This window comes from Meleagris gallopavo, chromosome 14 (assembly GCF_000146605.3).
Source record: "Meleagris gallopavo isolate NT-WF06-2002-E0010 breed Aviagen turkey brand Nicholas breeding stock chromosome 14, Turkey_5.1, whole genome shotgun sequence".
NCBI lineage: Eukaryota > Metazoa > Chordata > Aves > Galliformes > Phasianidae > Meleagris > Meleagris gallopavo.
In genome coordinates this window covers 1848675-1860192 of record NC_015024.2, presented here as the reverse complement: position 1 = coordinate 1860192, position 11518 = coordinate 1848675, and the positions used below count along the sequence as shown (strand labels likewise).

The window sequence follows — 11518 nt, the reverse complement described above, 5'->3', positions numbered from 1 at the left end:
CTCGGGAACTGACGCAGAACCCGCTGCAGAAGACGTGGGAGCCGTACGACAACGGGCTGCCGGCGGGGCACAGCGCACAGCGCGGCGGTGAGCGGGGCGGGCTGCGGTCTCAGGCGGGGCCGGCGCGGACGGCGGCGGCCTGGGCCCGTGTTGCTCCGGGCGGGGAGGAGGCTGGAGTAGGTTTTAATCGCTCCGCTTCGCCTTAAAAACGCGCGTTTGTACTGAAGTGAGGCGGACCGAGGTTCGTCCTGTGCCGCCTCCCCAAGTGGCGGCAGCGCTGGGGACAAAAGGGGCTTTGTGTTTGTCGTGCGAAGGAGCCGCCGCGCCGAAGGAGCGGGACGAGGCGGAGTGCCGCGCCTGCGAGCGGGAGCGTCGGGGCGGTGCGGTGCTGGCATTGCGCACGGCTGGGAACGGGTGGGTGACAAGAAAAGGCCGAGAACGAAAACGGGTCGCTGGTAATGTGGTGACGGACGGAGTCTGCTGGGTGGAATTGTTCGCGTTGTGATCGAGGAGCCTTTAATAAGAAAGCCGGATTTGGATGTCGGCTTTCTTAACCCTGCTTTTTCTTGGGTTTGCTGTTGCGGTGAATATCTGGTACGTGTGGAGCCGTGTGTGAGCCCTAAAGGAGCTGTGAGAACGAAAGGACAGGCTCTGTAGCTCGGTCTGTTGTGACGGGACAAGGAAAAATGGCTTCAAATTGATAGAGGAGGGAATATAGATTGGATATAAGGACGATTTTTATGCTAAAGTGGTGAGGCAGTGGCACAGCTGCCCAGAGAGGTGGTGGTGCTGCGTCCCTGCACACAGCCAAGGTCAGGCTGGAGGGGCTCAGAGCACTGCTGGAGCCGTGGTGTCCCTGCTCAGTGCAGGGAGTGGGGCCGGAAGGCCCTTAAGGGTCCCTTCCTAAGGATTCAAACCATTCTATGATTCCATGATAATTGCAAACAGCCTAGAGAGGGGCAGGACTCACTCTTCCTTGGCAAAAGCCACCTCTCTTGCTGCCACGCACTGAAAAGGCGATGCAGCTTTTCCTGCATAGCGTGTCGCGCAGTTCTCTGATGAGCAGTGGGATCTGTAGGCCCAGCACTGAGCTGCAGGACCTCCCAGCAGGGAGGTGTGGGGGCAGTGCCAGGCTGGCCAACTCCAACCCTCTGCTCCTGCAGGTCCCTGTGCTCAGTGAGGTGCTGCGGGAGTTGCCAGCCCGAGTCTGAGGTGGGTTTCCTGTAGTCAGGATCAGCTTTCCAGGGGAGATGTGAAGCTAGTTGCTCTGACATCTTCTAAATTTCTTGGCTTAAGCAAGATAAACTCTTAAAGTTCTGTTTTGGTTGGGTTTTTAGTTCATCATTCCAGCTAATTACATTTATCTGCACTTGTTAGTCTTCCTTTATCTTTCTAGGAGGTGGCAGAGCAGAATTGTGCCCAGTTCTGTGGAGGGCAGAGCAGAGCCATGTACGAAGGGACTGACCTACGCTAGGTATTCTTTCAGTGATTTTCTGAAAGTTCTAACACCTGTAATTACCTGAGGAGGAAGAAACCTGGCCAGGTTGGAAGTGCTGTTTTTTTTTTTTTTGGTCTGAGTATCTCGAGGTCTTTGACGAGCATGAAGTTCTGAGTGCATGTAGCATGCCCAGCAGACTGCACTCTTACAGCTGGTGAGACCAAGCAGGCAGAGGGAGAAGTGTTCCAAAGGACCAACCCAAGTAATACTTGGAGGTGGTGGAAGTGTTCAATCTTACTGATAGCTGCCCCTTAACTTTTGTGGTCTCAGCATCAGCTGTCGGATTGTGACAAGCTTGATGAATGGGCTACAAGCAAAGTATATTATAAATAAACAGCAAAGTATGCTACAGCAAAAGTTGCAGAGGATGTTTATAGAGCAGTAGATAAGCACTGAGCTGCCTGTGGTCTAAAGATGGTTCCCCCCAACTGCAGTTTGTAGCTTTTGTTTCCCCAGAGCTGGAATTTGGTCGTTCTCATGAGTTTTATTTGCTGTTCGAACAGCAGAGGGAACGTACCTCAGGTCCAAAAAGAAAAGAGGAGTATCAAACGAAGGCTGCCTTTCGTAAGAGCTGGCAGTGCTTTTACGTATCTGTAGTCCCAGTATTAGGAGTGAAGATAGAAAACATGAATAAGGTGAGGACAACACGTGGCTGAAGCTGAGGGTCAGGATTACAATGGGGCCATCAAAGCTGCAGGAAGCAAATGTTGGCATACAGCAAACAAGTGGTGGCACAAGGCCAGAGGGCAAACAGGAATCCCTCATACCAAAGTGGTGCTGGAAACTGGGATTTTGAGAAGAGAGGAGAAACAAATGGAAGATGATGGACCTCTTCAGGTAGAGGAGAGGGGACGGAGAGCACCTGGATGGGGAACTTTGCCTTGCGAGATGCAGAGAAGAGTGACTATGATTATTGATCAGCAGGGAAAAGATGAACTAGTAATAGTCAAATTGGGTAAGAGATATGAGGAAACATGCATAGCTAATGTGGTTTGAAAGGGTGTTTCTGTTGACATACAGCTAAAGATAGTTGTATGTGAGTCTCTGAATAGTATGGAAGTTTCAGGGTACAGGCCTTGAGCTGAGCTCCACTGAAGCAGCAGGAATCTTTCAATTAGCTTGATGGCTACTGCAGCAGCTTACTACAAAAGTCCTTCTTGCCATACATGTTGCCTTGAAAAATTAGCAGGAATGATGGGAAGAAGTCTCATTTTAGGTGGAAAAAGGACAATTGATAATCCAATAGGCAGTAGCTGATGTCTAAAAAATCATCTCTGCCTCTGATTTCGTAAGGTGCAGATTTGGAAGGCTAATGAAATTCTGGGCAGTGTCCCATTTAAGTTTCAAAACCACCTTCTGTATCTTGCATTATTTCACAATGCATTCTTAAGAAGCAGCAAGAAACGAGCATGTGGTTTCTTTTTTCCTTAATTGTTAAGTGTTAAACATCGTAGTGGTGGCAGCTGTAATTTTACACGGAGATGCATCTTTCTGTATATATTAATTTATTTTTTAACTGAGATAATGGCTTTGCTTAAATTGTGATACTTGATTTTAATGTGCTGTTTCACATGTTTTAACATGCTGTCACTTGGCCACTGTCCTTTGTGGAGTGGTGCTTTCTGTGTGCTTTTTTTCTCAGTGAGAGGATGCAAGGTGTGTCTCTGCAACTTGCACTTCCCTGACTACTTCCCTGCTGTAAGTTCTGTTCACGCGGGGCAGATGGCGGTGAGTTGCTGTATAAAGGGAAGGGGGGTATTGTGCCACTGGGAAAAGGGTTAAACTCGAGAGGCTTTTTTTTATTTCAGAAGTTAGAAGCTGCTAGTGTGGTGGCTTTTTTGTGTGGTTGGTTTTGTGTTTTTTTTAATCAGTTCACATCCTGGTGTCAGACATCTCCCTGGAGGCATTGAAGGCTAGGCTGGATGTGGCTCTGGACAGCCTGGTCTGGTGCCTGGCGACCAGGGGGGTTGAAAGGACATGATTGTTGTGGTCCTTTTCAACCCAGGCCATTCTGTTCCTCTGTGATTTCTTCAGAGGAATGCGTGAGTCTTGAGACACTGACACTTCAAACGCTGCCATTTGCTGGGCAGCCCTTACCGCTTGCAGTGTTGGCAGCATCTCACTGGGAGAGCAGCTGCCCAAATACCATGGGAAATATTTGCTTTATTTTTAACCTTTTGCTATTTGCTGCATCATTACAATTTAAATATTGCTTTGGACTTGACTTATTTTACAAAGCGAACCAGCGAGCAACGTGAAGCCTTTCAGTGTGTCAGGTGAAGAGGAAGAAAGCAAAGACCAGCATTTGCTGTGCTGAGTTTGCCTGTGTTGGTTGGAACGCTACAAAAGAAATAAGGTGTTGCTTTGTGTGCTGCTGTTAGCGTGTTGCTGGCAGTCCCTGCCCGAGGAGGAGGAGCAGGCTCAGGCAGCCCGGTGGCTCCACAGAGTAGCAGAGCCCCTGCCTTGGCTGGCAGGTTGTGTTGCTCTGCTTGCACTTGGGGTGGCCTTGTGTGCAGGGTTGGACTCTGATCCTGCTAAGTCCCTTCACTTGGGGCACTCTGTGGCTCCGTAGTGGAGCACAGACCCGTGTTGGCAGCAGGATGGGAGCTCAGTGAGAGGCAGCTCTGAACGGCCATTTGCTCGCCCTTGGTTTTGCACAGTTGAGTTTTGTTCCACTCTGGGCCCATCGTTACGTTACCAAAAGCCAGATGTTCTGTGGGATGCTGAGTTGGTGTCATCATAGGGAGAGGAGAATGGAGGCAGCCTGGACACGCTGTCCTTTGGGAAATTGTGCTTTGTGTGAGTGAAGTTGCCTACTTGAGTCACACAGGTCCCTTGGAGAGCAGATGGACCCAAGGCAGCATGCATAACCTTTCCATGCAGATCCTTCTTCATCGTTGCTTTTGCAACTCTTATTTCCCTGCTTACCTTGGAAGATGGCTTAAAACTCAAGGTGACTATTTCAGATGAAGGACCTTTCAAATTGGCTTCGAGGAAAAATGTCTTCCCTTAAAACTTTTCATGTCTCAGGGTGTTCTCGTATCTCATGATTTTACTTTTTTGCTCTTAAAGCCAACAGCAGAGCCATTAAACTCAGTGAGTTTTGTCCTCTTTGCACCTCTCAGACTTTGTTTCTGCTTGCTTGCTTGCATCCAGGGAACAGAGTGGAAGGTGGACAAGAAAACCTGGTCCTTCTTGTTAGCAGGCTTGGGTGCAGGAGAGCTGACTTTGAGGACTTTTATCAGTTTTTCTGGACCCTTGCATCTGTATGAGTGGGTCTGGTTTAGTTTGCACTCCATCACGTTCAGTGCAGTCTTTAATGGATTTGAGGTTAGGTGCAGCTTTGCTCTCCCTCTCCCCCTTGAGAAGTGGTCTATAGTTTTGTTCTTCCTTTTTTTTTAGTTGTGATTTTTATGAAAGCACTTCTGTCTTTGCTGATCTGTTCTTTTCTGATGGGTTTGTTACCCAAGATTCGTGCATATAATATAGTGGGATGGGGCCCAGCCCAGGCTTTGGGAATCTCAGGCGATCACAGTGCAACAACTTGATCACAATTCCCAGCAGGACATTTTGGTGTGGTGGATTAGAACAAACTGACTGCTATCAGGGGATGGAGGAAAGTGATGCATGTGTGGATTGTGGTATGCGAGTTAATTCCCTTTGAAATGCGGGATGGGGAACCTGTGAACTTTAATCTTTACTGTGTTCTTTCCTTTTAGGCAGTTCCGTGTATCAGTGATAGATTCATGCAAGGTATCCATAGTTTTGTACTGTTAGTGTCCAAAAAACTTGTCATTTGAAAGGAATGCCTCAAGGTGTTCAGACTGCAGCTGTAAATCCCTCCAACTTTGGATGGTGTTTTTATTTTTCTAATGAAAAATTCTGCTTTTGATTTGGGAGAGTTTGTCCATGTCTGTGCATCGGATTATTGTGCTGAATTGCCCGGAATGCTTGTGCTCCATGCCTCCTGTCAGCCATCTAAAGGCATTGAAATGGGGTGGTCATTAATAGTATTTAGAGGGAAAGTGATAAGCAGGGAGCACCGTGTTGCACCAAAATGTGTTAAGCTGCATCTGTCATGCTGCTCGCTTTGCTCGAAACCAAGAAAAGCTTGAGCAGCACTGAGATGCTGTCAGGGATTTACAAACGGTGTACACCTTGCTGTTTCCTTTCAATGCAAGCACTGGGCTGAGGTGGACAGGGCTGTTAGACATCGGTGACCTTTTTGCTGTGGTTGTTTTTCTGTGTCTTGAAACATGGATGCAAATACGTGGGTTTCTCATCCGCTGCCCGTGCAGCTCACGTGTCCAGCACTGCACTGCCACTGTTCTGCCCTTCTGAAATTCAGACACTGTGCTGCTGAGGGAATCCCCTGAAAGAGGGGAACGTTGTGCATGAGCTGCTTGAACGGTCACTGCCTTGGAGAGCACACAGAGTTGTCATTTTCCACTGCCACGTGAGCTTTGTTTTGGGGAAATACACCAGTAAATAACCCCTATTTGTTTTTGTCTTTCAGTATGTATGACCAACTGCCCTACGCTGATTGTCATGGTGGGTCTGCCAGCAAGAGGAAAAACCTACATCTCAAAAAAGCTGACACGCTATTTAAATTGGATTGGAGTGCCTACAAAAGGTGATGGATTTAATTTTGTTTGCAGGGCTGAGGTTCAGTGTTTTATCAGCCTAATTCCCAATGACTTTATAGCCTGATGTGACTGTTGGCTACTTGGACTCCTGCTTTGTTACTGTGTTTGTTTATTTTCTCAGCAGTGGCATACACAGATTCACTGTTCTGTTCTGATGTTTGTTGATCGTATTCTGGAGGCTGTTCATTTACCTCCATATTGTAACAGATGGCTAAATCAACTTTGCCCTTATGCTTAGCACTTAGGTTCTTCAGCTGCCTTATTTTTTCCCCTTCTCTGCATTGGGCTGAAAAGGAAGCACCTTTGTAAGCAGAGCAGCAGTCAGCACTTCTGGGTTAAAGTTCTGGCTTTTCCATTTCCTTTGTGAACTTTGTGCAGTGTGTAATTTATATGTAATGTTGTTTAATTGTATTTGTGGAATGGATTGCAGCTCTGTCTTTGAACATTGTGACCCCGTGGAACACAGCTGGCCACTTGTTATCACTCTGAAGGAATTTATGTGTGTGTCTGGGGAGGAGAGGCTCAGACTCGTTCTGCCAGTAATGTGTTTAATTCCTGAGCACTTGTGACATCTTGCAGGCCCAGATTGATGAGTGAACAAGACCTAAATCCATCTGAGGTTCTGAGCAGTGGTCTGTCCTTGCTTTCTGTGTAAAAGACAATGATGCATTTTAGTGTTCTGTGCAGAAGTGCTTTACAGTTATGGCTAGTTAATGATTTAAATAACGTGAAATGTAGGAGAGCGTACTGAAGAATGGACAGTTAGCTGTTCAGAGGTGTGTTTCTGAGTCATCCTGAAAAGTCCAGATGAAGAGCTGTATTTAATTTGCTGTTGGATTCTAGGTGGGTTTTGGAGTTAATGCTTTCTTAAATTCTTAGAAAGTTATCTGATGTGTTTTGTTTAATGGAGATATCGTGGAGAAGGATATATTACTTGAGTGTAGAAGTCTACGGAATTCTTCTGATTACTTCTAGTAAGTTCTTCTCTCACTGGTGCACCCTTCTGATGTGGCAGTATCCAATTTTTAGGGACTTGAATTTTGTCCATTAGGCTGCCATTGAACAGAGGTCTAAAGACGTTAGCCTGTATCCAAACTGATTTAAATGCATGTTAGATGCACATAAGTTCAATTCACATGTTATGTGTTTATGTCACAGTGTTGAGCAGTCAGCTTTGTGAACTTTGCGAAGCAGAACTGCAGCTCTGAATGATGAAATACTGCCCACATCTGACTCGTGGTTGGCTGAATTTATCCTGAATACAGTAAGACAAGAATTGGTGCCCTGCTCCAGGTACAGGGAGATTCTGTGCGCTGATGCAGCACATGAGATGTTTGTGCCTGTGCTTAACGAGCAGCAGTTACAGCACTGCTGCCTAATTTTACAGAAGCACACAGCATGGAATTGGTATCTGGGCTTCCATCGGGGGCTGGTGCTTCTGCTTTGCTTTTGTTAGATGACTTGGGACTTTCATAGAAAACCACAGACCGTTGTTGTTTGTGTCATCAGTGATGTAATTGTGCTGAAGCTGAGATCAATTTAAGATATGTCCCTGCTGGACTAGGTGACACGCTGCCTCCTGCTTCCGGTTGTGGGGACTCAGTAAGTGATGTGTGGTAACTGTTCCTAACATCTGTTACACTGTAGCTCTGAATGCCTTGAAATTAGCATGAACTTAATACAGTAAGCATCCTTATCCTCTGAGACAGATGGTTGAAACTATTGGTTTATGTAAAGCAGAGAAAAGACAAATGGTGTCTTTTCACACAATGGACTTCAAACATGATGGGGAGTTTAAGACCGGAAGGTGAAGGTAAATAGCCCTGGGTTTTGCTGTTTGAATATTTGAGTCGTTTATGCTGTTTGAATCCTTTAAGCCATCGGTTCTGGTTTCTGTCTTTTGTTCCTTCCAAAATCCTTTGTGGTAAGAATTTTAAATGCTTAAAACTACAAAGGGCTTTTGTCTGGGCTCTGGGAAGGAAACGAGGTCAGGTATCTCCCTGAACAGAGCTGTCTTTCACTGTGATTTTTGGATGCTACCCTTTGGCAAGCTTTGTGGAATAGTTTTGGCTGACAGGTTTGGTAGAAGTGATGCTGTAAAACTTCTCCCCCGAGGTGGATGCTGGTGATAAGGACGAAGGTTGTGGTGCTGGGTAGCACTTTTCCTTTGCTGTGCATGACATTCCCGCAGTAGCTATTTTTTTAATACCAAGTGCTTTATTTTTGTTGTTGTACAGGGCCGTGGCAACACTGGCTGTCTGAACTCACATCTCCTGTTTCTCTTTGTAAGGACTTACCAGCTTCAAGAAGGAAGTATGGCCAATGTTCATTAAGTCTGTGACAGAACAACCTGGTTTGTTCTGCCGTCCATGTCATACATCAGTGCCGTGGAATTCAAACAAAACTTCCCTTTTGGGAGGGGATAAATAATGTTTATTTCTTTGTCCTCTGTGCCCTGCCATCCAAACAGCAGCGTGTAAGCTTCTGTTAGGAAAACTTAAGGTTGAGCTCTTTCATCCTGTGTCTGTCTTGTTCTTTCTTACGTCCCGGTAGTGATGTCTGTCATTCCTTTTCCTCTGTGCAGAAATAAAGTCTGGCAAATACTGATGCCCTGACAGGTTCTCAAACAGAGTACTTGTTTATCTGATGTTAAACAAAACCGCTTTGCAATTCAGCAGAGAAAACCTATAGGTCAGAAAACAAGTTAAACATTAATTGCACTTCAGAGACCCGCTTTAAGAGCTGTTGAATGAAGTTAATGGGGGTACGGTGTCATTGCCTGCTGTGTGACAGAATAGGACTGCCTTGCCCTAACCCACATCTGGTACTGAGACCCACACGGACCTTTGCCCAGATAAGGAGTAGCCTTTGTTGACCACTGTTAGCAGATTGTAGTCAGATAAAAGTAGCAGGAGTTCCTGTGAAATGGGTACAGTGATCCTTAAGGAGCAGAGCTATTAGAACGGGGTTCTTAAACAAACAAACAAAAAACCCAACAGAAATGATGTGTGATATGTCACCTTGATACGTGCTAAATTATTTTATGCTTGGAGGTAGTTTGGTTTCAAAGCTGTGGTAACGTTGATCCTTGTTATCCCGTGTTTCTGTTAGCTCCCACTAACACTGCTCTCTTCTCTGCAGAATTCAATGTTGGTCAGTATCGTCGAGATCTGGTGAAGAAGTATAAATCTTTTGAATTCTTCCTGCCTGACAATGAAGAAGGGTTGAAAATCAGGAAGTAAGTTTTGAGCGTGTTTGTCTGTGCACATCTGGCTGTATTGAAATGGCACCCTGTGTGATTTGCTCTTGGAGACTGCTTTAAGCTTTACTTTTATATATCGAAGAAGACATAGATGTAATAAATAGAGAAGGAAGAGTATCTAGAAAAGGTGGAAAGCTAATTTCTTTAGGCTACTTAACAATTGGGTTATTATTTTTCTTAATTGTTTCAGGTGAAGCATCAAAATATGGACTAGATAAATACTTGAATGTGATTCTTTTTGCCTTTTGGGCAGGCTTTTGTTTATACAGATATTCCTGCAAATTTTCACTCAAAACCAAAGGAGAATATCCTTATTATTTTCTTTGTGGAAAATACCAACTATTGGACATGATCTTTCTGCTGCCTGATTCATATAATGCTGTTTCAGAGCTTTTGTGAGGATCACAGAGAAAAAAAATCACATAGTTTCTTTTCTTTCGGGTTTGCACATCATCATTGTTTGCCTGCGTGTTTGTCATTATCCATTCAAGGAGTGGCACACAAGTGTTCTCTCCCTGAGGTTCTCTTCTTGGTTACCATATGTGTGCATCATGTGCTTGACCAGCACAGTGCCTCAGTGAGTGCCAAGCTTTGCAGTTCTGATATTGTGCAGAGCCAGGTGAGCCAGGTGTGGGCATCTGTGCCAGACAAAGCATGTGGGACTCCCTTGTTGCATGGAAAATCTCTTTTCTTCAGCTAGGGAAAAGACCTGTGGAAGAAGTGGCAGATGGAGAGAAGGTCAGAGCGAGAGGGAGCTGCCCCTGTTATGGAATATCCACTAGGATGATTTTTCACTTTTCTTCATTGTTTATTTTTCTATGCTTGTAAGAGACTACAGCATGAAATGACAAAGAAAAGAGGTTCTCAAGAAATGCAAATAGCATTTGTTCAGACTGCTTAAAATACAGTGCATTTTGTTCTTAATGGCTTTGGCTTGAGCAACAGAAATGTCTGAACTTTCTTTTGTGGCTCCCCTTTGCTTGTCCTTGTTCTCTTACCCCCCCCTTCCACTCCAGCAGCATTTGAGGACTGCTTACTGCTGAAGGAGAACGACTTGCATAAAAGCCTCCAGACTGCTGGGGACCAAATGTAGCTGAGCAGTGCATTAGCCTTGCAAGCCCCTGCCTTTTACTTAGAGGTAGAACAAAACCTTTCATGTGCCTCCGTGTCACCTGTTAGACTAAATGGTGGGGAACAGAACGTGAAATGGACTGTGTGAGCTGATCTGCTTTGTCAGCAGTGAGTTTATATTTATTTAGAGAAGGTTTGATGACGAATCTCAGTACCTGACATCTGTTAACCATGCTAATGTGGAAATACTGTCAGGGTTGAAACACTTTAAGATAAAGCTGTGCATGCAGAATGTAATCTGGGAGAGTGATGTGTTTCAGTCTGGAAGTCAAAATAGAGTGCAGATGCATAGAGGAGCTGTTGAAATGGGCTGATTCTTAGGTTGGTACTTCAAAAAGATTGTAGGTTTTTTTTTTTTTAAATAAATAGGGCTTTGCTCTGTGCATGAGTAAATAGTGCTTGCTGCTAACGTAGCTGTGCAGTACTATTTATGTGTTAGAAATCATAATAAACTTCAGAAATAACACTGGCACTGGGGACATAGGGAAGTTGTGAATGAGTTTATCCTTGTCCAGATCTCACACGAGTGTGAAGTGTTGGCATTGGAGTTCTGTGGTGTTTGTGTCCTTGGCAGTCTCCAGCACAGATCATGCTGGGTTGCTGCTTGCAGTAGGGTTTCTATTTTCTCTGTGAGGCACTGACTTTGTTTCACTCTTTTTTTTCAGACAGATTTTTTTGATATACACAATTGTGACACAGTAGGTAAAAGAGAAGTAGGAGGTTATTGACAAATCATAGAATCACCAAGGTTGGGGAGGTTAGAGCCACAAGATAAATGGCTGAAGCTGACTTATTTTTCTCTCTTTCTGAGAATGAGATGAGGAAGCTGCTCTACGTTGGTCTCATCGGTGTCCTAGAGGAGCATTGCTTTCTTTTAGGCAGATGAGCACAGCCCTCCATCCTCTCTGTAGCTTGGTTCACCTCTCTTCATGATTTCCTGATTTTTTTTTTTTCCCCATGTTTCTCGGGGCGACTGCTCGG

General features: G+C 45.2%; 1 protein-coding gene across 5 annotated transcripts in view; it reads left to right on the top strand.

Annotated features, from left to right (window-relative positions):
- The first annotated feature begins 6 nt into the window (after positions 1 to 6).
- LOC100541523 (6-phosphofructo-2-kinase/fructose-2,6-bisphosphatase 4) overlaps positions 7 to 11518 on the top strand; it is a 31017-nt gene continuing 19505 nt past the window's right edge. The window contains exons 1-4 of one of the 5 annotated variants that reach the window (XM_019619920.1): positions 14 to 87; positions 5218 to 5251; positions 6015 to 6131; positions 9286 to 9382. In XM_019619920.1, coding sequence (XP_019475465.1) covers positions 5245 to 5251; positions 6015 to 6131; positions 9286 to 9382 — 221 coding nt within the window. In that variant the 5' untranslated portion in view covers positions 14 to 87; positions 5218 to 5244. Of the gene's footprint in view, positions 88 to 241; positions 415 to 5217; positions 5252 to 6014; positions 6132 to 9285; positions 9383 to 11518 lie in introns of those variants that run through there. The other 4 variants (XM_019619919.2, XM_010718309.3, XM_003209967.2 and 1 more) reach the window with 4 other exon arrangements.